Source organism: Xenia sp. Carnegie-2017, unplaced genomic scaffold (genome assembly GCF_021976095.1).
Source record: "Xenia sp. Carnegie-2017 unplaced genomic scaffold, XeniaSp_v1 HiC_scaffold_20, whole genome shotgun sequence".
NCBI lineage: Eukaryota > Metazoa > Cnidaria > Anthozoa > Malacalcyonacea > Xeniidae > Xenia > Xenia sp. Carnegie-2017.
The window spans coordinates 16,442,600-16,466,022 of NW_025813483.1; the positions used below are offsets into that span (position 1 = coordinate 16,442,600).

General features: G+C 35.1%; 2 protein-coding genes, 1 long non-coding RNA gene and 1 other non-coding gene across 4 annotated transcripts; all 4 read right to left on the bottom strand.

The window, feature by feature from the left end:
• Positions 1 to 1,486: 1,486 nt before the first annotated feature.
• LOC124441790 (TNF receptor-associated factor 5-like) lies at positions 1,487 to 6,132 on the bottom strand. The gene is made up of 11 exons (XM_046992256.1): positions 6,108 to 6,132; positions 5,962 to 6,037; positions 5,678 to 5,890; positions 4,861 to 4,915; positions 3,773 to 3,874; positions 3,423 to 3,587; positions 3,259 to 3,336; positions 2,819 to 2,896; positions 2,524 to 2,682; positions 2,126 to 2,303; positions 1,487 to 2,006 (listed from the first exon to the last, which is right to left on the bottom strand). The coding sequence occupies exons 1-11, from the start codon at positions 6,130 to 6,132 to the stop codon at positions 1,690 to 1,692; spliced, it is 1,446 nt and encodes a 481-aa protein (XP_046848212.1). The 3' UTR covers positions 1,487 to 1,689.
• Positions 6,133 to 6,214: 82 nt separating this feature from the next.
• On the bottom strand, positions 6,215 to 14,932 carry LOC124441791. Its single transcript, XM_046992257.1, has 22 exons — positions 14,849 to 14,932; positions 14,602 to 14,677; positions 14,119 to 14,246; positions 13,817 to 13,909; positions 13,559 to 13,619; positions 12,128 to 12,215; positions 11,933 to 12,022; positions 11,490 to 11,564; positions 11,239 to 11,318; positions 11,034 to 11,119; positions 10,775 to 10,853; positions 10,592 to 10,657; positions 10,434 to 10,481; positions 10,189 to 10,272; positions 9,353 to 9,405; positions 8,998 to 9,058; positions 8,212 to 8,301; positions 8,042 to 8,103; positions 7,866 to 7,962; positions 7,141 to 7,226; positions 6,800 to 7,003; positions 6,215 to 6,664 (listed from the first exon to the last, which is right to left on the bottom strand). The coding sequence occupies exons 2-22, from the start codon at positions 14,626 to 14,628 to the stop codon at positions 6,538 to 6,540; spliced, it is 1,785 nt and encodes a 594-aa protein (XP_046848213.1). The 5' UTR covers positions 14,629 to 14,677; positions 14,849 to 14,932; the 3' UTR covers positions 6,215 to 6,537.
• A 447-nt stretch (positions 14,933 to 15,379) lies between these two features.
• Positions 15,380 to 15,796, bottom strand: LOC124443335. The gene is made up of 3 exons (XR_006947630.1): positions 15,764 to 15,796; positions 15,623 to 15,674; positions 15,380 to 15,497 (listed from the first exon to the last, which is right to left on the bottom strand). It is a non-coding gene; the product is annotated as an uncharacterized LOC124443335 (long non-coding RNA).
• A 358-nt stretch (positions 15,797 to 16,154) lies between these two features.
• Trnay-gua lies at positions 16,155 to 16,242 on the bottom strand. The gene is given in 2 exon segments: positions 16,155 to 16,190; positions 16,206 to 16,242. It is a non-coding gene; the product is annotated as a tRNA-Tyr (tRNA).
• Between the last annotated feature and the right edge of the window lie 7,181 nt (positions 16,243 to 23,423).

Consider the following 23,423-nt stretch of genomic DNA (forward strand, 5'->3'; position numbering starts at 1 on the left):
GTTAGACAGGAAGTATCCAAATTACTATAAGATCTTAGAGCAAATAATACTGTGTCCGTTGTCTAAGTGCTTGGAAACGTTTAACCTACAAAATTAACATATAAATGATTAGAACCGGATACGAATTAATTCAAAATAAACAGGCTAAATCTTATTTGTCGTCATAATTTTTTCACTGAGTAATGTAAAAGTTGCTTCGTTCTGAATTTGGATTGAAATGAAGTGTTCCCATGAGGATTACAAAGTTACAAACATCTATTTTCATTGGTTACACGTCACCATGAATAATTTTCTGTGAAAGCAGATGTAAACATGACGTTAAATATCGTGTCAAATGGTGGATAACTTATCCTCTTAAATAAAAAGAAATCACATGAACAGTTCTTCCATTAGCTAACGTTCCACAAACGTCATGTAACATTTCCAGCTAAATTTCAAGGCCACTACTATCTCTTTGAGTGGACGAGAACCTGACTCAAGAACCATACAATCCACACTAAACTGAAAGTCCCTGACATGGCCACCCAGTTTTTTGATGAGGGACTGGCAAATTGAACATTTGTTTAACATTTTGCGGGAGGAAAATTGTCAGCCAGCCACGAATTATAATATCTGTCATAAATATTAGAGGACTGTTTATGCACAAAATATGCAGATACAAAGTTATGAAGAAAAAGAAAAACATCTCTAATATTGTCACAGATATTAGAAGTGACGTAACAAAGTGTTTATGAGTTTGATATACATTTGTCGAAACAAGCTTAAGAAAACAAACAGCGTGTCAAAAATATATGATTGAAAATTTACTAAGCGCATTTTTAAGAACCAATTTCAGAGCTCGCTCCTCACAAATTAATCGAGAATTAATCTTAGCATGCGTAGTCTACTGCAACAACTTTTCATGTTCATGGTGATGGCAACGACCAACTGTATGTACTTGCACCGATTATGGAGTAATTAGCTCGCTCTGTCATAAATTTTCAGTTAAATCATCTGCGCATGCGTAGTCTCCTTGACATGCGCAGTCGACTTGACCAGCTGCCATAGTTCATGGTCATGGCAACGACCAACTACATCTACTAACACCAATTTTTAAGTAAATAGCACGAGGGGCAACAATTTAATAGAGAAATCATCTGTGCATGCATTGCGTATATCTCTAACATTGTCACGAATATTACGAGTGGCGTAGCAAAGTGTTGATGAGTTTGGTATGCATTTGTCAAAACACGCTTAAGAAGACAAAGTATGTGCCAAAAATATATGATTGAAAATTTGCCAAGCGTATATACAAGCACAAATTTCAGGAAATTGTCGAAAACTCTCGGAATTACTCGCTAATGACCGGAAAATATCAGATTATCTTGAAAATCGTCATTGTTTTGAAAGAATTGTCAAGCTATGAAGATTGCCCTTCCATTGAACTATGATTTATGTAAAGTTTATTTATGAATATGATGAAAATAAAAAAATTCCTAAAATTTTGAAAAGTTCACAAAAAGTTCACAAATCAGTAAACTTTGTTTACGATCTTTGTTCAAGTTGAAAATGTCAGCAAACATACATTGTATAATATAAAAAATATTCATAGTAAGTAGATACAATCAATGTAATTTTCAAAATGTATAATCTGACTCAGTTCGACATTTAACAAGCATTCCAACGACACGTATCAAAATAAAACATATTTTACACCATTGCCGTTGCTTCTACTTCTATTTTCATAAACATAACGTCATCAAAAATATAACGACGCGTGCGCAATACGTCATGTTGAACAAACTTTGCAAAACCACGACCGGTATTGCAAGTCTTCATTGGTCGCTGAAAATTGACAACACTTTCATTATTTGAGGCCGTTGTAAGAATCTTTACAATGTTTTGACGTTCATTCAAATCGCTGTGTTGATCAAGAAGAGTAAATCTGACCTCCTGTTGAAATGGCCAGCAAAGCAAAGAATCATATTTTCCTTTCAATAACTGAATATAAACTGACATGTACGATCCTACAGAACAATGATGGAACATTACTACAATGATTACACTCATGACAAGTGTCACTATATGGCAAAAATATATTAACAGTTTTTCATCAAAGCCAACGATAAATCATTGATTACTCCACCTTTTGCCCTTGCGTCACCGTTGAGATAGACAAGTGAACGAAACTTATAACCAAAAGGTCCAGTGAGTGCGGGCTCACTTTGTAGAATAGGTTCAATTCCATTTACAGCTTGACGATAGCGAATCTCAAAATTGTCAATAGCCCACACAATTGTTCCATTGCCCGTGACATTACGAGTCTTTAAAACAAGTTCACAGAGTGATCAAAATTTTACTATATGTAAAAATGGTGTATTGGTATGGGATGTACCAAAACTAAGCATGACAACATTAAGGGGAGGAGAAAAACAATATGCCCCGATCCACTGAGATTTCCCATACTACCCATAAATAAGAATTTTTCCATTTTGCAAAGTGTTCATGTGAATGGTTGGGAACGAAATCGTAAAAAGTTCAAACCTGTTCGGAGACCAAACTTGCAAGTTTTTCTTCATACAGATTTAGTCGAACGGTCTTTTCACGTAAATCTAAAGTTATTTCGTGTATTTTACTACATGCCTTGTTTAAATGATTTTGAAGATTATCTTTAATGTGTTTCTCCATTTCGTGACGACGAATCTTAAAATACAGCACAATGAATCAAAGATGTGCTATATGACTTGAACAAAAAACACAATACCACAGTGAAATGTATGGATGACTGAATGGGAATGAAGAATTAATAATTGGTGAATTCTGGCAATTTTTAAAATACCTTATCGTTACAACCGATATGCTGATACTGACAAGGAATTATGGTCAGAGGACAATCATTCTCGACATGTTTCTTTATCTATAAATTCCCACACAAATATAACTGTCACGTGTTCAAAGTTTGCCCAATCATAGCTGCTAATTTCACATTCAAAATACCTTTATAATAATGCCATTGGTTAAGAATTCTTAAAGAATAAAATCTTACCCATCGATGGGCTGTGAACGTGCATTAAAAGTGGAAATGATTTTTTGAAACGAAATGTGTCAGAAACAATCATGCAACTTGCTATAAATCGTGGATTAGCCAATTAAATTACAATATTTGTGATTCTAGAAATATTCTATAAATAATAATTTGAAGAAATACAATTTCCATTGAAAATTTTACATTCGTAGATATTTCCTTACAGACACGAATAAACATTTTAAAATACAAACCTCTCCTCGTGAAATGTTTGTGGACGAGCAGCCATTTGGGCATTTTTGAGGAAGACCACGACATGTTGCTTTATGTACCTGAATAATTCAACACAAAAACACCAACACAAAACAAAGTCAATACAAGACAGGTGAAAAGTCGAAACTAAAATCATAAGTCGCACCTCTTCTTTACAAACAGCATATTTATCTCCACAATAATCACAAATTATCACTCGCCATTGACATTTGTTTTCTTGATGGTTCTCCAGTTCACCACGTTTCATCACCATACGACAGTTAGGATCTGGACATTTCACTTTTTCAAATTTGCATTCACCCAAATGATCCTTTTAAAGGGAAGACATTATGAGAGGTTTCCGTGAAAAAAACGCTTACAGATGCCAAGTTAAAATGAACTGGAGAGAGACGGGGGAAGAGAGAAGAATGATGTTTTGAAGAAATTCGTGAGGAATTAAATTTTTATCACCTAATTTTAACCTCTATGCATTGATTTTTGGAAATATTTCTTCACCTGGAGAAGAGCATTTAGTGTTCCATTCCATGAACAACCTTTGAACTTGCATTTTACACGTAATGACATGATGGTGTTGCGCCAAGCACGATCTTCAAACACCTTTAATCCACAAAAATCGTATGTATGCATACCTTTAATGAATGAACCATTAGAGGTCCACACAGAAAATCATTTCCACGATTTTTTTGGGCTTAAAAGGACAAGTACAAAATTGGCAGGGGGTATGCAATGTTAACGAGTTTACCTGTTTTCAATGCAGCTATTCCGATATTTTATTTTTTTAAAGATAAAACAAACATATACTAAACACGCAAGCATTCAAAGAAATTCATAGTTGACGATGCAGTATGTGCATAAACTGACACGATACAGACTTTAATTAAGAACAGTCAACAAAAAAATTAATTGCCCTATCATTTATCATATTTCATTATCAGTCGTTTTCTCAACATAATCTCCCTTCCCAAATTGACTTTCAATGTAGTTGATTTCTTGACAGTTGTGTGTATTTTTTACTCAAACTTGCTTAATAAAAAGATTAATATTATATCCCAAACTATAAGAAAGGTAAACTATTGCACAGTAACGCCCAACACTAATGTTTTTGTTTTCAAAATTGAACGCAAATCATGAGATCAAAATCTTGTCGACCTGTATCACGAACTTTTTTCTTATGACGTAGCCTTCCATTTTCGATATCTCTGAGGCAGTTGATTGAGAAAATATCAATAAATGACTGTGATAGGTACTTTTCAACAAAAACCATGTCTTTATAAAAGATATTCAACAGTGTGTATGTTTCGTATTCTTGGAACATGTTTCAACTTGATTTATTATAAAAATTAAATCGTCAATGACGTACACCAATTTGAACGCCACGCAAAATAATTAAAAGATTATTTGGTCAAACAGAAGATGTTTTGAACTTTTTTTCAATATAATCTCCCTTCTAAAGAAGAATGTATTAATAAGGGTAGTAGATTAGGATATTAATATATAAGTCGTCACTAAATTATTAAAAGATTATACTTAAAACCCTTAACTGAAATAAGCATGTAATATATATGATCATATATAGTGCTCACCTCGTTCTCTCGAAATTCTTTTCTGTCTATAGGACAATGATTGCCATGGCCATTTCTATGTAAGCAAATATGTACGACATTGTCAAGGAAACATACTTATCAGAAAACTAGATTTTTGGAAAAAGCATTTCTAAATTAATTATAAAGTTCAAGCAGAAACGTTGAGCTCAAAATCTGAATGATATAAGGAATGAGCTTTAACAGGGTGGGTGGGTGTTATAGTTAAAGACTTGAATGTCAAATTAAAATATATTACTGTCGTTATTTGAAACATTACTTTGCATTCAAAGAGTTGTGAAAATATAAGAGTGTAACGGTCGTCTTAACAATAACAACAGCTCAAACAGCTTGAAAATTGGGCAACATACTATGACTGCATTTAGGACTTTAATTCATAAACGTGATTAACATTCAAAAAGTTCTGAATTGAAGCAGCGTTTGGAATTCGCAATGCAGCCTCACACAATTGACTAACTATTCCGACTTAACAGACGATCGTTTCTTAAACGAATTTTTTGAAAATGATTAAACACATAAATTCTGTGCTGAGAACTCATATAATCAAAAACTTTTTAACAAATAAAAATTCACAGGAAAAGTAATGCATAAATGAAAACAAACATAATATAAAGTTCAGAAAGAAATCGACAAATAAGCACACGAGTCTCCGTTGCAGTACTAACAAAAACCCTCATCGTTAACTATAGGACCTGACATTGTTTTTTGCAGGTTTGTCGACATCTACTCATAAATAGGCCATAAAAGAAAGGGAAAAACATAGCATAAAACATTGAAGCAAGCACAAAAACAAAACCACCCAATATTATTCAGGAAGCATTTGTTACAAAATCGATGACCACATGGTATAAGTTGTATTGGATCACGAAGCAAACCATGACATAAAGGACATTTGTAGTCAGATGTTACCTCACTTGTGAAGTCAAACTTACACTTGTCCAAAATATGAGGAATTTCTATTCTGTATGAATCACTTCGCTTTAAACTACTGTGAATGGACATTTTCAACGATCTGTAATAGAATGAAAGTAGAAAGCATTTCCCTAGTGAAGTCATTAAAACTATATTGTCATGGAAACTCACAAGAGGCGTGGCCAAACCATTTCATCAACACGTTCATGAAGGGATGCAGGCGAAATGCTATCCGGTTGCTTAAGAACTAAAATCCAACACATTAATGAATTGTAAGGAGAAAAAATTTAATATAAAAAAGATTTTTCAAAATGTACCTGATAATTCACTGGCATTCACCATTATACAAGTAACTTGTAGTATAAAATAGCATCTCATATTGTCTTGAATTTAAGAGCTCTTCTACTTAATAATGCATGGTATATAAATATAATGAGCCATTTAATTGATAAAAAGTGTCTATCAGCTTTTTTACAACACTGAAATGGAGTTGTGTAATTTGCATCAGTACCTCCAATCATGTCATTCAATAAATTATCGTTAACTTTTAAATACAAAATTTTTATGTAATGAAACACCTGTTATTATACTGGATGTGTGAACAACAACAACAAAATCTAGCCACACAAACTTATAAAAAAAGTTTCGCAAAATGATTTTATCATTAATTTTAGGCAAGTATTCTAAAATGTTTTTCGATGTCCGAAATACTTCGTAATCACCTGTCGTCTCAGACGACGAAAATTGTCAGTTATTCTTGTGTTCGGTCTTACCCAGGATCAAGACAGAGTTCCGTGTGCTGTAATCGTCTGTCGATTTTGATGCTTTTTGTACAATAGAATTTGAATTAAAATATTGTAGCGTAGCCAGAAACCTAGAAATATAGAACGAAATAGTTTGCTAATCCTATAATCTCAATACAACACGCATGGTCTATTTTGCAAACTGGATTAACTATGAAAGGTTTTGTTTCTCTATTGATCTCAATTATTGGACTAACACAATTTACCGTAACTCTTGAAGGCGTTTTTTTGTTTCATTGTCTTCTTCATGTCGACGAAGAAAATCATTTCGATACAAGATATAATTAAAGACAAGGTAGGTAATAAGCAGAGTTGTGATGAGTATAACACACGTTAACACCACGAGAAAGTAGTTTGTTTTCTGTTGCTTTGTCACGTGAACATTGAACTGTAACATGGTAGAACAGAAACTGTATAAAGAAAGAAAATATATGAAAATCAAAAAATAAATATTTAGCAACACGAGACTTTGACGGACAAGAAAAAAGAAGTCAGTCTTAAGCAAATGATTTAAGGGTGCAGAAAAAGTAGATAAATGTAAACAAACCTCACGTTTTTATCTTCAAATTTTATAGAAAATCTGAACAAACCACTACCATGAAATGAAAACACAGTCGTACTCCGATTACCAAGCTAAAATGAACGAGATAGAGAACATATAGACAATGAACAAAACGCGATATTTGTACTAGATGTACTCAACATATACAAGCATATACCAAGGCAAGTTATTTAATTTGAAATAAATATAGAGACTAAAATAGAGGACTATTGATTCGTCAGCTAGCCCATGTTTTTATTAACAATACCATTGCAGAAGCCATGTTTTTAATAACAATACCATTGCATAAGTCCATGTTTTTATTAACAATACCATTGCAGAAGCCCATTTTTTTATTAACAATACCATTGCAGAAGGCCATGTTTTTATTAACAATACCATTGCAGAAGGCCATGTTTTTATTAACAATACCATTGCAGAAGCCCATGTTTTTATTAACAATACCATTGCAGAAGGCCATGTTTTTATTAACAATACCATTGCAGAAGCCCATGTTTTATTAACAATACCATTGCAGAAGGCCATGTTTTTATTAACAATACCATTGCAGAAGCCCATGTTTTTATTAACAATACCCGATTTTGAATTGGCACTAAAACAGCGTGACTAATTTGAAAACAGAAGTGAAATGTGAAATGCCCTTCAAGTTCTCTCTATTGGTAAAATTAATCCAGTAATAAATGTTTTTAGAGTTCAGCATAAGTCTCTACCTTGTCAATGATTTGTACGAAAAAATCAGATCTTTCATTAACTTCCTTGATATTAAAGTGTTTGTAATACCTTCCAATGAGCACTTTATCATCGTAACTATGGGTATATTAAAATGATGTAACATTCAATATAGCAACTTACATATACATGACAGGATTAAAACGTACAAACTTACGTCAATAAGACTGGTTGAAATGTTTCTCCCCACGATAAGTTTAAAGAAAATTCATCTTCTTCCTGCGTCACACAAGAAATATAAATGATATTTAGACGGTACAAACAGCAAAAACTCGTCAATTTTTCATTCCACTGAAATAAATTTAAGCTTTGGCTTTTGAAACTAACTTCGAAAACTTGCGCACTGCTAGAGTGATGTTTAGTATCTCTAATAAAAGCCCGTCTTCTCGGTGGACAACCAATTTGAAAACGAAACACCTTGGTGAAAAAATTCATAAAAATCATTGCAAGATCATCGTGCTTAAAAGGCGAAAATATGTCATATTTTGACATCATTGTTTAAGCCTCTTCTCCGCTTCATCATCAATATCCCTATTTCACCAGTTTATCATCAATATCTCCACTCCACCATCAATATTCCCACTTCACCATTAATATTCCAACTCCACCATCAATATTCCCACTTCACCATAAATATTCCCACTTCACCATCAATATTCCAACTCCACCATCAATATTCCAACTCCACCATCAATATTCCAACTCCACCATCAATATTCCAACTCCACCATCAATATTCCAACTCCACCATCAATATTCCAACTCCACCATCAATATTCCAACTCCACCATCAATATTCCAACTCCACCATCAATATTCCAACTCCACCATCAATATTCCAACTCCACCATCAATATCTCCACTCCACTGTCAATATTCCCACTCCAACATCAATATTCCCACTTCACCATAAATATTCCCACTTCACCATAAATATTCCCACTTCACCATAAATATTCCAACTCCACCATAAATATTCCCACTCCACCATCAATATTCCCACATCACCATCAATATTCCCACTTCACCATAAATATTCCCACTTCATCATCAATATTCCCACTTCACCATAAATATTCCCACTTCACCATCAATAATCATTAACATACGTACTTTGTAAAAAGGACGTTTGCAGATCACGCTTTTTAGCTTGGGCAATAAGGTCACAGAATAGCTAAAAAATAACAGCTAAAAATGTCTCTGGTTCAATCGATACACAACTCCAAAAAACAACTTCTAATTTATTTATTAATAAATATGACAGAGCAAAAACTTGAGAAATTAAAATGTATTCGACAATACAACGACAAAACTCTTCGATTTCTTCCAAAAAGATGATCAACAAGCTCAAAATATGTTAATTTAAAGATTCATAAAAAATGTTTGTCGGTAGACTTTTGTTGAGCTTTACATAACAGCCGTAAATAGCTTATTTCACAACAATGATCCTCGAAAACCAAAAACACACCTTGATAAAGATAATGTGTCATTATTCGTCCATTTTTCTTTGAAAGTATAAGTCTGTGTCAAAATGGATGTAAAATTATTTTTGTATTAAAGTTTGCTGAGCACAATTACCAAAATGCTTTAAGGGTATAATGTTAGACGCTGCCAAGATGCTTTAAGGGTATAATGTTAGACGTTACCAAAATACTTTAATGGTATAATGTTGGACGTTACCAAGATGCTTTAAGGGTATAATGTTAGACGTTACCAAGATGCTTTAAGGGTATAATGTTGGACGTTAACAAGATTCTTTAATGGTATAATGTTAGACGTTACCAAGATGCTTTATGGGTATAATGTTAGACGTTACCAAGAAGCTTTAAGGGTATAATGTTGGACGTTAACAAGATTCTTTATGGGTATAATGTTAGACGTTACCAAGAAGCTTTATGGGTATAATGTTAGACGTTAACAAGATGCTTTAAGGGTATAATGTTGGACGTTACCAAGATGCTTTAATTGTATAATGTTAGACGTTAACAAGATTCTTTAAGGGTATAATGTTAGACGTTACCAAGATGCTTTAATGGTATAATGTTAGACGTTACCAAGATGCTTTAATGGTATAATGTTAGACGTTAACAAGATTCTTTAAGGGTATAATGTTAGACGTTACCAAGATGCTTTAATTGTATAATGTTAGACGTTACCAAGATTCTTTAATTGTATAATGTTAGACGTTACCAAGAAGCTTTATGGGTATAATGTTAGACGTTAGCAAGATGTTTTTTGGGTACGATTTTACATGCTAAAAAGAATGTAAGATAAAAAATCACTATTAAAAACAACATATCTGACCTTATAAAGGATGATAAGGTCTTGGTGATATTCTCTTTGCTCTGTTATGGTCAACAACAAATCATCACTTGGATTCCACACAAGCTACGTACATTACAATGAAAATAAAAATTGTCACAATTACAATGGAATTATTTAAAATTCAACATCATATCACTCCTTATAAAAACACTAGACTGGAGTTTGTAAGAACTCAAGACTAGACTGGAGTATATAAAAATGAACAGGTTGAAAATATATTTTACCCGAATGCCGTTTAAAAAACTTCGCTTGAACACTAAGTAGCCATAAATCTAGAGCAATGAAATAAAAAAATACTCGGTGATGAAGAAAAAAACCCAACTAAAAAAAAAACTGGGGTTAGACTGAAAGACTGAATTACAAAATAGCTCCTGTAAAATACCTTAAATTCTCCCCATTTATCCATTACATTACTGGAAGATAAATTACCAAAAGAAAACTCAATGAACTATGAAGAACAAAAACAAAACCTCAATTTATCAAATTAAAAGATCAATTTTTTTTAAACAAATTAACTGTGAAATAGAATAAATTTTAGCGATGATAGAAAAATCACGTGACTTACAGAGCAATTAACATTAGGATAAAGAGAGTTGAACACTTTATTATCCAAAGGATAGTTGGTGATGGAAATGGCCTTCCCACTGTAATAAAAGAGTAAAAACAAGGAAGGAGTTCCTAATTTTCATAGCTAGCATAAGGTGTACGATGTAAGAAAGTTTCCATAACAGCCGTCAAAATGGCGGATATTCATACTAAAAATCCCTAAATTTCAAAATGACCACTTCATGTTGTAGTAACACGCGTAAGTTAGAGACCAATACCTCGAGTTTCGGAAAACAACATAAGCACTACCAATAACATCAAATACGAACTCCATTTGTGAGTGTTGCGGAAAATTGGAATTCAACTAAAATCGTGAAAAAAATCAAAAAGCATTTGAAAGTTCTGTGAGGAATGTGTGATGGACGCATCAAAACTTATTAATAAAAATGAAGAAAAAGTTTGTCTTTTATAATTCAACAATACATTTGTCATAATGGTAACTCCATATCGTCCGTAGTATGTAACATTATCTTCATATAACACCAAGTAATCACCATTGTTTGCTAAAAAAAGAGAGATGCATACGCTTAATTAACTGGAATGGGGCGTTCAACTGAAAAAAATGTTGCGTAAATAGACGAACGCGTAGGTCATTCAAATTGAAAATGTACCAACCGCCCACCACCCCCCTCATTATAGACAACAGTTTCATACAAAACTATATTTGTACTTACATATAGTAACACGTCTAATGTCTTCATTTGATGAACTTAAATCTCCTTCTTTTTTTATCAAAATGGCTGGATCACCTTAACATATACATATCATTTGAAATATTGAAGAATGTAAACATTAACCCCTTTCGATTTTTCATGCCCAAATTAATGCGGACAATACCGTCCATTCTCCAGATAGCCCTATTCTATAAAATTTCACAACAGTTTCTAGAAACTGTCTTAAAGGCGCCTCGAATAAAGTTTACTTCGACATACGTAATAAATGAAATGAAATTAAATCATTAAATTTAATAAAAACGTCGCGTGGAGGCGAAGTGGTTGCTTTTCAGTATTGGTCACATCATCTGGTGCAAGAACTTACATTAAAATGTTGGTGTAGTATAAAAAGTCTAACTTTCATTACTCTACTCAAGATATAAAAGGAGTATATACTAAATTACCATTGCTATTCTTGAGAAAAAGATGAGTGGAATTCCAAAATATTTTAGAAGAGGAATCCGGAGGAAAAACTTGATACATACAATCAGATCCTACGTATGTAAAGCAAAAAATTACATTATACTTTGCACTATCATTTATTTCATCAATAATTGAGTGGATAAAAAAATAAAAGAAATATTTAGACTTTACTTTACCGTTCTTCATGTTAAGTTGTTCATTCATTAAATTTGTTGTATTGTCACACATATATGTTTTATGTTGTTGAATGATCATACCTAAAATCTAAGATATTGATTTACTTCCTCTCGTTGGAAATGTTTAAAAGTGATCAGGAATAATCAGAAATGATGAAGAGTTATCGGAATTAAAATTAATCATGAATGATTGGTAGAGGTACACAGAGTGATCACATGTGATCAAGAGAAGAAGTGATCAGAAGTGTTCATGAATGATAAAGAGAGGTACACGGAGTGATCACATGTGATCAAGAGAAGAAGTGATCAGAAGTGTTCATGAATGATCAAGAGAGGTACACAGAGTGATCACATGTGATCAAGAAGAAGTGATCAGAAGTGTTCATGAATGATCAAGAGAGGTACACGGAGTGATCACATGTGATCAAGAGAAGAAGTGATCAGAAGTGCTCATGAATGATCAAGAGAGGTACACGGAGTGATCACATGTGATCAAGAGAAGAAGTGATCAGAAGTGTTCATGAATGATCAAGAGAGGTACGGGTGATCCATGTGAGAAAGAGGAAGTGATCAGAGTGTTCATGAATGATCAGAGAGGTACGGGTGATCACATGTGATCAAAGAAGTGATCAGAAGTGTTCATGAATGATCAAGAGCAGACACATGATCAAGAAGAAGTGATCAGAAGTGCTCATGAATGATCAAGAGGTACACGGTGATCACATGTGATCAAGAAAGAAGTGATCAGAAGTGCTCATGAATGATCAAGAGAGTACAGGTGATCATGTGATCAAGAGAAGAAGTGATCAGAAGTGTTCATGAATGATCAGAGGTACAGGTGATCACAGTAATCAGGAAGAAGTGATCAGAAGTGCCATGAATGATCAAGAGAGGTACAGGTGATCACGGTCAGGAAGAAGTGATCAGAAGTGCTCATGAATGATCAGAGAGAATTGGAGTGATCACGTGATCAGAGAAGTGATCAGAAGTGTTCATGAATGATCAAGAGATTTTGGGTGATCACATGATCAGGAAGAAGTGATCAGAAGTGCTCATGAATGATCAAGAGAGGTACACGGAGTTATCACATGTGATCAAGAGAAGAAGTGATCAGAAGTGCTCATGAATGATCAAGAGAGGTACAGGGTGATCACATGATCAAGAGAAGTGATCAGAAGTGTTCATGAATGATCAAGAGAGGTACACAGAGTGATCACATGTGATCAAGAGAAGAAGTGATCAGAAGTGTTCATGAATGATCAAGAGAGGTACACGGAGTGATCACATGTGATCAGGAAGAAGTGATCAAAAGTGCTCATGAATGATCAGAAGTGATAGAAATTAATGATTAATCCCCCCCTCTTCAAAAATGCTCCAGCCACGTGGATATGAAGTCAGTGATAAGTCATTTATTGACTACAAAAAACTTACTTCCTTTGTATTGAACGATGATAAACTCCAGTTTGTGCTGGGCAGTTGAAAAAATGCTTCCCTTAAAACAAAGTAAATTTGCAGACAGTACATTCAGAAAAAATGCTGATAGACGATGCTGGAAGAAACCCTTCAAATACGAGGGTGGTGGTATTAGTTCCAAACTACAGCAAGTGTGCTAAATTTAGATACACGCGTTTGAAAATTACACAAACTAAACTCCTCGCTAGCGCTTTGTCAAATGAATTCAGTGCTTACTTAATAAAACAATCCATGAATGCAAGATTTGATGCCTCCAGTTTTATCTTCAACAACCGAATGCTTCCCACAGTCAAGGAAACTGTCCAAAAGCTGTAAAAATTAAAATGCACAAAAATCGTCATTGTTTGATGTAGGCAAAAATTATGGTGACGTAGTCAACAGCATAATTGTGGGAGCTAATATTCATAGTTAAGATCCTTCGAAATCATTAGCTACACCGTGTGAGATAACATGTATTTATGAATATTACAACAATTCTTCATCTGGCTATGACAACGATTTTTGTAGCAGTTTTATACCTGTGATTTACATTGAATTGGATGTCCTCTCGAATGATATCAATTTTGTCATTTTCGTGACCAGAAATGACAGAAATCGATGGTCTTTGGCCAATTTGATAAAATACTTTTGTCGTCAGTCGAGAACTCTAAATGAAGAAAAAACAAATACAAAAGAGGACATTGTAAGTTACAAGTTTATAAAATTATTTTTCAATAAAACTTTAACTATCCCATCCTTCTCATTTTGGTTAGAAAATTGATCCAGTTCAACTGCACCAAAAACAAGTGCCAGTCTTCTCAAGAACTGACAAACCAAACCTCATTTTGGTTAGAAAATTAATCCAGTTCAACTGCACCAAAAAGTGCCAGTCTTCTCACGAACTGACAAACCAAACCTCATTTTGGTTAGAAAATTGATCCAGTTCAACTGCACCAAAAACAAGTGCCAGTCTTCTCACGAACTGACAAACCAAACCAATGATAAAATCGATTTTAACTTACCGTAGATGGTGTTGAAATATTCTTCATTATGTTCGACGTTTTTCTAATCCATAGTTGAAATCTTACGTCATAAATGCTAATAACTCCATAAAAATAAAAATCACGTGAATGGAAGAGCAGGAAATCTTAACACGTGATTTATTGATGGTTCAGCAACGTCTCAATAGATCGTGTGTAGTTAAGACGGTAAGACCAAAAAAAAAGTTTCCCACCCTGTAAATTTTAAAGCATCAATAGCTTGCTTTACCTCGACGTAACGTTACCAGCGAAAGTCAGAAATGAAATTTGCCACTCATAACAATAGGGATTTTTTATAACGAGAATTTTCTCAATATCCTATAACGCATTAAACAAAAAGTTAAAAATCTTTACACTTCAAATTTCTTGTAAGTGATCACCCTCTTTTTCTTTATATTTAAACTTGTAAGAATTCTATCGATAATTTCAGAATTCCTTTCAAACTGTGATGAGCTATACTTTGCTTAACAAATATGAAGATCAATCTCACGACTCATAAGTGTGCACAAAATATCTTTGTATTGACATTAAAGAAAAGAGAAAAAGGAAAACAGGCCATTTCATGAAGACAAAATCTACAATTCAATTACGTCTATCCAAAATAATCAGCCCGGCAAAGCAAGTGTTTGAAACTGTGATTAAGAATTGCTTTGCAAATCTGATTGCTATAATAAAAAAGGCAGAGTTAAAAAAAATTTGCACTGAATTCTTACCGATTTTTTTTCTGATGAATTAAACAAACCAAAAGAATGATGACCACAAGTTGAACATATTGCATTTGTCAAACGTAGCGATTTATCTTCAACATGACAATGCTCCTCTTCAAAATACCAGCCCCTGTAAAACGACCACGACTCCCCCGTAAACTCGAGAACAAACTAGAAACAATGGTTCAAAGATTATTGAATATAAATATAAACTTTAAAAATTTCCGAGTTCGCTTGCAGTTTTTACAGACAAAAACTCAAGTCTCAAAAAAAGACAGCCTTAGTAATCTACTTACCTTAGTTTTCGTGTTAATGAAACTGTATTCATTCTTGTTAAATGTGTAATATCTAAAAACAGTTAAACACTTCAAAACATAAGTTATGTTTTTAATAAGTTTAAACTTGAAAGACAATTATTTCAAATAAAACATAAATACCTCCACAATTTCGCAGCATTTGAAATCGTCAAGAAAAAGAAATGTGTTAGAAAAAGAAAAAGTTTGTTTCTCATCAACATTTCTGGGAAAGAAAGAAAATAATACTAAGAAAAATTTTTACTCCGTTTTAAAAATGTAAAAAAAAAATTAGGAATATAAAAGAAAACCGCTGTGTGTCGTCAAATGCCTGTAGGCGCAGATGACCGAGTAGCAAATTCAGACACTGAGGCGAGTGAGGGCAAATATCGAAAGAGCCTTTTTAAACATTTTTTTGGTTATTGTTTTTAGTTTTTGTCCACTCAAGCACTAAAACACTGAAATAGAATTACAAGAAAATTTTTTTACGAAAATAAAAGAAATTGATCATACTTATAACTCAATAACAAAAATATCCTTCGAGCCGGATTTGAACCAGCGACCTAGGGATTACATATTCATCCATCTACAGTCCCCCGCTCTGCCAACTGAGCTATCGAAGGCGCCACGTCGATAGACGGTAAAATAAGAAAAATAAGGCAACAAATGCAAAATAAACACTTTCACCGGAACGAGCAATAATTAAACTTTATTAGTTTAATGCTTAATGCTATTACCAAAACACAAAAACAAAATACATTAGGGATATAATCACATATATTGACTATCATCTCCATTCCAATTGACTCCACATATCAGCACAGTACCATACTTTAAAGTGTCCTTAATCCTGTTTCTAAGTGCATTAATTCCATTTCATCTTTAAAATCATCATCAATGTATGGCTGATGTAACCACATGGCAAGACATGCCATTAGTTTATTTCTATCATCCACATTATCTATGTTCGGTAGTGGTGCTGGCTCTAGGGTATCAGTCTGTCGTCGGTCCTAGACGTGGTAGTACGATGTTGGTTTTCTGTTGGCTGGTGTCAATTTGTTGGGAGTAAGGTTCTCCATTGAGACTTTTGGTATCAGCAGCAGGTCCATATCAATAATATACATTTGGGTGACTGCTCTTGTACAGGTGAATTGCCGGAGAAATTTTCTGTTTCTTAGTGTAATTCTGTTGGACCCGTCGACTTTGACGCGGTATTGATCGTGTTGAAGGACTTCGATGACTGTTCCAGTCTTGTCCCATTTCATGTAGTGTACGGTCCTGTTTGGTTCTGTATTCTTACGTGATGTCCAATGGACAGAGGTGGTAATCTTCTTGTGTGTTCTGACCAACGTTCCGCTGCTCTCATGTGCCGGTTTCGTAAAGCCTCCTCTCGAGCATCGAGTGTTTCGCTCAGGTTGCGTGTGGCCTATAACGGTCGGGGAAGGTATGAATTTCTTAATAGGTCTACCAAAGACGCATTGGGCCGGTGATAATTTCGTATCGGTATCCGGCGTGTTACGATATTTGTAGAACAGCAATTTGTAGGCGTTTGTGTTGAGGCTACCAGTGGGGCCGGTATTGTTCGTGATGAGGCGTTTCACAGTTTTAACGGCAACCTCAGCGCGCAATTTGAGTGCAGGAATGCAACAGAGACGAGGCGGTGGTGTACCCCATTGTTTGAGGAACTGCCGTGTTTGACGCGGTGAATTCTGGTCCATCGTCAGTAGCGCATTCGTTCTGGGATCCCAAAGGTGGTGAAGACGCGACGTAGGCAATTGATTAGTCCGTCGCAACCGTCTTTGGCTCGTTCGATAATAGGCCAGTTAGAGTAACGATCTACGATTACGAGATAGTTGGATCCTTTGTAGTGGAAATAATCCGCACAGATGCACTGGAAGGGTAGGCTGGTGAGATGGTTGGTGTGGGTGGTGCGCTGGGTTGGGATGGTGCTATCCGGTTGTGTGGTTGCAATGCGCGTACGAATTGCTGCGATATCTGATGTGATTCGGCAGAAGACTGAGTCCTCTGCGCGGGATGTCATAGATGATATGCCCGGTATGCCGAGTGTAGCACCAGGATGTTTTGCGTAACAGTGGTGGGATAACCACACGATCTCTGTACATGATGACGCCGTCCACTGTGTAGAGGCTGTGGCAGAAACTGCTAGTATTCTTGTAATGGTAATGGGAGGTCATTACGTGAAGCTGGAAAGCCAGATTTGATGACATTCATGAGATCATATTGGTGTCGCTGGCAGTTTCCATGCGTACCCTGTTCCAGGCTGTGGCGACGTTTGTAAGTGCTAGAGAAGCGAGTGAAGCGATGGTTTCGTCAAAGCCGGTGTGTGTAGAGGTGTCCTTTAACTCTGCTATGTCGTCCTGGAGGCAAAGCATTTTTGGGTTCTCTGGATCTGTGGGTCGGAGGGAGATCGCATCGGCGGCTTTGTGACGAATACCAGGGATATGGATCATTTGGAACCTGTATCTTAGTGTCTTCTACTTGAGATTGCGTAGGCGGGGTTTGGGATATTCTCAATGTCCGATCACCAAATAAGCAGAGGTTTGTGGTCTACAGCGATTTTGAGGTTGGTGCAACCGAGTACGAAGAACCTGGATTTGTCGAGGGCGTCTGCGACTGCCAGTGCCTCCCCTTCTATTGGTGCATATCGAGATTCAGCGGCATGTGTAAGCGGCTGCCGACCAGGCTTATCTTCCACTCGGTGTAGCAGCATATTGGTCCAGTTAATTATCATTCACAGTGTTTTAGAGTAGCCAAAATCCGATGCCATGTTTTGACCAATCAGTGGCAAGACAGGTGGGGCGTGTTTGTCAAAGATGCAAACGCCCTCATGGATTTCATTTATGATTACGGATTTGGATTCCTCAAAGAGTGTGTAGAGCTCCTCGTCCCAATAAAACATTGCTTGGTTTTAGCAGTTTTCTGAACGGTAGCATACGTTCAGTGGTTTCAAAGGCATATGAGACTTGATTGATCAGGCCAAATCAAGAGCGGATGTCAGTGATACTGCTCGCTTTATAAAATGGCAAATATCGATAGTTTCCTGCTTGGGCGAACAGAGTTTGATGTGATTTCAAACCCTGCGAACTCGACTGTATCTGATCCGAAGACAAATTTGTCTGGGTTGAGGATGATGCCGTTTCGACCACAGATATCTAGCCATTGGACAGCCTGATGAAAACTTTGGGTGAGGTTATCCGCCCAAAGTAGGGTATCATCTATGCATTTTTTTTGTTTGGAATGTGATACAATCTCATCGAACCAGCGCGAGTAACCTTCCCACGAAGCAATGTACCCTATGGCGCTGACTTATAACGATAGCGACCCCAGGTAGTGATAAAGGTGGTGGGTGTCTGTCGTCTGGGTAAAGGGAACGCTGTGATAACCGTTCCAGCAGTCGAACACTGATTTCTTTTTGCCACTGGAACAGAGCAAGCCTGATGGAAAGGGCTCTCGGTGTGGTTGGTCTCCTAGTGGCATTTGCATTTAGTGCTTGGGGTCAACGGTTGTTGTAGTTTACCGTTCTTTTCGCACAGATGACCATCCTGTGTTTTCTTCTCGTACAGTGAGTTCGCAGATTGCAGCCATGACGTCGCTGATGGGTTTGTTTGTGAGGTGCCGCCAGCGTTTCTGGTGAGGTCCTTACAAGCGTTTCGTCATAGCATTCGAGTAATTGGATGATTTTGTCTTTGCCGGTTATTTTGTGGTTTAACATAATTCTGCCAGTGTTTGAAATACGTCCATTCCTCCACTGGAACCGGCCGCGGATATGGTTATCAATTACTTTTTCAAGAAGCATTTCCATCAACATATTCATCAACTGCAATTGTTATTATGTCTATGACTTCACTCTACCAATGAGACCATCTCCATTTTGCCTTTTCAATGCCACGTGCACCTTCACCTCTTGACAACTTTGCTTTTTTCCTCCAGGTTTTAGCTTAAATTTTGATGATCTGTCTTCCTCTATCTTATGAACTCTTTTAAATGAAAGGGATTTTACTCCAGTGGTCTTGTAGTTTTGAACCTATTTCTGTGTTTAGATACAGTTTGAATTATATTGTTACAGAAAATAATATAACAATAAAACAAATGGGAAAACATATAAGAAAAATAGGGATAGATAAGAAGATTTTAAATAAATAAAAGTAGAATGAACAATTTCCGTTTACAATTGAACGAACGTTCGTGCACTTGTATTTTATAAACTATAGGATTATGTACTTACCGACATCTGATAATGCACAAAACCCACAGTTGTAGCAAATTTGGCTTTATCCAAGTTTGTTCCACAACTTTGGCAGAACATTTTGCCTTAAATTCCACTTTCAGACTCGTGTTTTATAATATTTATTGGTAAGATTTGCCAAATAGATTTTCTCTCGAAGACTTCAAGTATGCATTATATTCAACTCATGAGGCGCGCAAAAGTTTGAACGTTGCACGAAAAACAAGCAATATTGTGCGAAACAACAAATGTTCAATGAAAACGCAATATTTGCGTGGAAATATTACTCAATGAAAAACATAGTATTTTGCGTGGAAATATTAAATGTTCAATGCATTATTTTGCATGGAGTATTGTGTCGATTGTGGGCCACCGTACTAAAATCATAATAATTTCAAATTACGTCTTTATTATATCATTGAAGAAACAAAAGCAAATCGACATAGAAAAATAATCAGAAAGACATTTTGATGACCAATAGTAAGTTGAGAACAGTATCATCAAACTCTACAAGATGTACATCATCAAATTATGCGAAACAAAGTTTTCAACCAGTTCTTATGTAGAACAATTTCAATATCGATGAATATGTTGAGATATGAATACCTTTGTTCTTACTTTGTTGTAAATTTGTAATTTTAGTATTCATCTTCTAAAAATTCCTCCTACGGCTGAAATTGTCCTCGTCACCTTCAACTTTCAAATTTCAATACAACTTGCGATCTTATTTTTCAGTCGTTACAAAGCCAAAAACAGAGCTTCTAGGTTAAAACTCTGTACCGGTTTCCCTCTATTGTAAAAATTTTGCCTTAATCAGAAGTTTGTAAAAGGAATAAAACGCGAAAGCTGTGATTTTAATACAAAGAGTATAGTAAAGTGGGACCGATACCAATGAAGCCAGTAGCAAATGATCGATCTTCCTTCAATTTTTGCATGAGATGCGTTGACCAGTCTAATATACATATTGAGGTAATCGCATTTTGTAATCGCCAGTAATCTGCCATCACTTAGGATATATTAATAAAGTAAATGGTTTGGAACCCGGAGTATCGTTACATGTTTGTAAATGTAGATCGTCCAGGTTGGTATAGTCCAGAAAAATAAGCATTCTCATTGCAACACTATTCCATTTTAAATTTGAAAATATCTTGCTGGGAAGTCGCATGCGTAGTGAAAAATACGCCACAATTTTGAGTGGGCCTTCTGTTAGAAGTCTATTTTGTGGTCAGGTTAGCCGTATTTGTTATCTGGTTCTTACGTCATTGTATTGTGTGTACGAAATGTTTGGGTGTCAATTGTGTATTGTCATTGTGAATTAGTGTGAAGTGTAATGTTTTTAGTTGATCGTTTGTTTGTATTGCAGATACGTCGTTTGTAAGGTGCCGGTAATTGCTGTGATCTGTTCAAGGTTTGCTCCAAGTTGGTATACCAACTTTCTAATGTAAACCGTTGTCCATAGTCAGTGCTGCTAAGTAATGCATTTTGCCGAGTCACAGATCAATGTGTGCTTTGTGATTCGGTGATGTTCGACAATGTGATTAGTTTTGTCTTGTTTCTTAGTAGCTTGTTTGTGTTCAGTAAGTCTTATGTTTAAAGTTCAGTTTCCCGATATAGGTGGGGTGGCATCAGGAGCAGTTTATATTGTTTATGTTCCTGATTTGTTCGTTTCGTTGGGTTCGTTGGGTTTTGTAAGTGTTGCGTTTGATGAAGTCAGAGTTATAATTGCTTTTGTCAAAAACATGTTTTTGATAGTGTTTTACACAACTATCTCAAAATTTTCGCTTTTTTATTCCTTACAAATTTTCTGAGTTAAAACAAAATTTTTATGACATGTAGAAAAACGGGAGAGTTTTTACCCTAGCCCCGTTTTTGGCTTTGTAACGACTGAAAAAAGATGGCAAGTTATTAAGCTTTGGAAGTTAAGGAGGTGACAGGACAATTTCAGCCGTGCAGAAGCATTTTAGAAGATGAATACTTAAATTACAAATTTACATCAAAGTAAGAACAAAGGCATTCATATCTTCAACATATTCATCGATATTGAGTTGTTCACATAGGAACTTATTGAAAACTTTGCTTCACATAATTTGATGATGTACATCTCTCGTAGAGTTTGATGATACCGTTTTCAACTTACTATTGTTCATCAAATGTCTTTCCGATCATTTTCTATATCGAGTTGTTTTGTTTCTTCAATGATACCTAAAGACGTAATTTGAATTTATTATGATGTGCGATGTGAATAACAAAGTGTTGTTAAATAAATAAATTTGTAGCAATCTTCCATAAACATCATTGCAGATGAAATTTTGATAGCAGTAGAAGGATTCTGTAATATTTCACATTTTTATGACGCAGCAGCATCATATAATCTCAGTTTGTTTCAAAACAATGCAGGTCGACCTTGTACCATCTCAATTTTCTGCCATTATAAAGCCAAAGAGACAAACTTTTTAAGATTAAATATCTTTTGCCGGTTGTTCTATCCCTTTCACAAAATTTTGCTCGAATCAAAGTTTGTAGAGGGCAGATAAAAACATAAAAACTATGATTTTGTAATACAAAGAATTGTTAAATGGGATAACCAACTTCCGGCTTCAATTATCAGTAAAATATACATATCAGTTGCTCTAACCTCTGTAGGTTTATTATGCAATCAATTTATGTAAATACTAAATACATTTCTTGAATCGTTATTGCAATGTTTGTCCGCGCGCGATCTCGCGTGGCTTTCCGCGTATGTTTGTCAATCTTATATTTTAACAGGTGACAACTCTCAATACAAACTACCGACCGTTACCACAAGCACTTTACAAAGGCCATAAATGTCTCATAAGTAAGTAAAAACACGAAAAACAAATACATATCATTAATATCGAATAATGTAACTACATTTTGCAGTTTTCAACATTCAAATGTATTTCTTTTATCAGAACAACACGAATGTTTTAGGGTTTGAGCATGGCAATATTTTTCAAAACATATACTTTTGCTCACTTATCTAAACATTCCATAAATTTTGAATATCAAAAGCGTAGATTTATTAAAATTTAAAATATACCTTTTGCTCACTATTTAGTCGAATGTCCTAACCCTATTTGCATTTGCCAGGCGCCTTTGCTTAAGTACATGTCACGTGACTCTTCTTCCTTTCTCAAATCATGGAAGCAGTTGTCCTTATGATTTCTGAAGAGTTTCAACGAAAATTGTTTGTCATTGTGTTTGAAAACCGTTTTGATAAACTGCTTTTGCAACTTTTATTGAGTGTATGCCTGTATGAGATAGTGTTCATGGAACCGATAGTTCAAGTCACATATGACTTGTATCACTGTAATGTAGCCAGTCAGCCTGTTCTGATCGTTCTATGTAAACTTCAGAACATCATTATCCATTTCTTTAGAAGTCTATTGTTTTACAGTAGTGAAGACAGAAAAATTGGATTACAGGACTAAATTTGGTTTCACCACATGAATGGAATGTAATTATATTCATATGTACAATATCATAATATATTTTGCTATATCTACAACGATTTTTGTGGATTACAAAAACTTAAAA

What these genes read in the sequence shown, in the direction of transcription:
- LOC124441790 (XM_046992256.1), bottom strand. Translation starts at nt 6,132, where the DNA reads ATGGTGAATGCCAGTGAATTATCAG. An exon ending in ATGGTTTGGCCACGCCTCTT is followed by an intron (nt 5,891 to 5,961) that starts GTGAGTTTCCAT and finishes ATTCTATTACAG; the next exon opens with ATCGTTGAAAATGTCCATTC. An exon ending in ATATCGGTTGTAACGATAAG is followed by an intron (nt 2,683 to 2,818) that starts GTATTTTAAAAA and finishes CTGTATTTTAAG; the next exon opens with ATTCGTCGTCACGAAATGGA.
- LOC124441791 (XM_046992257.1), bottom strand. Translation starts at nt 14,628, where the DNA reads ATGAAGAATATTTCAACACCATCTACG. An exon ending in GAGTTACCATTATGACAAAT is followed by an intron (nt 11,120 to 11,238) that starts GTATTGTTGAAT and finishes TCACGATTTTAG; the next exon opens with TTGAATTCCAATTTTCCGCA. An exon ending in AAACGCCTTCAAGAGTTACG is followed by an intron (nt 6,665 to 6,799) that starts GTAAATTGTGTT and finishes CTATATTTCTAG; the next exon opens with GTTTCTGGCTACGCTACAAT.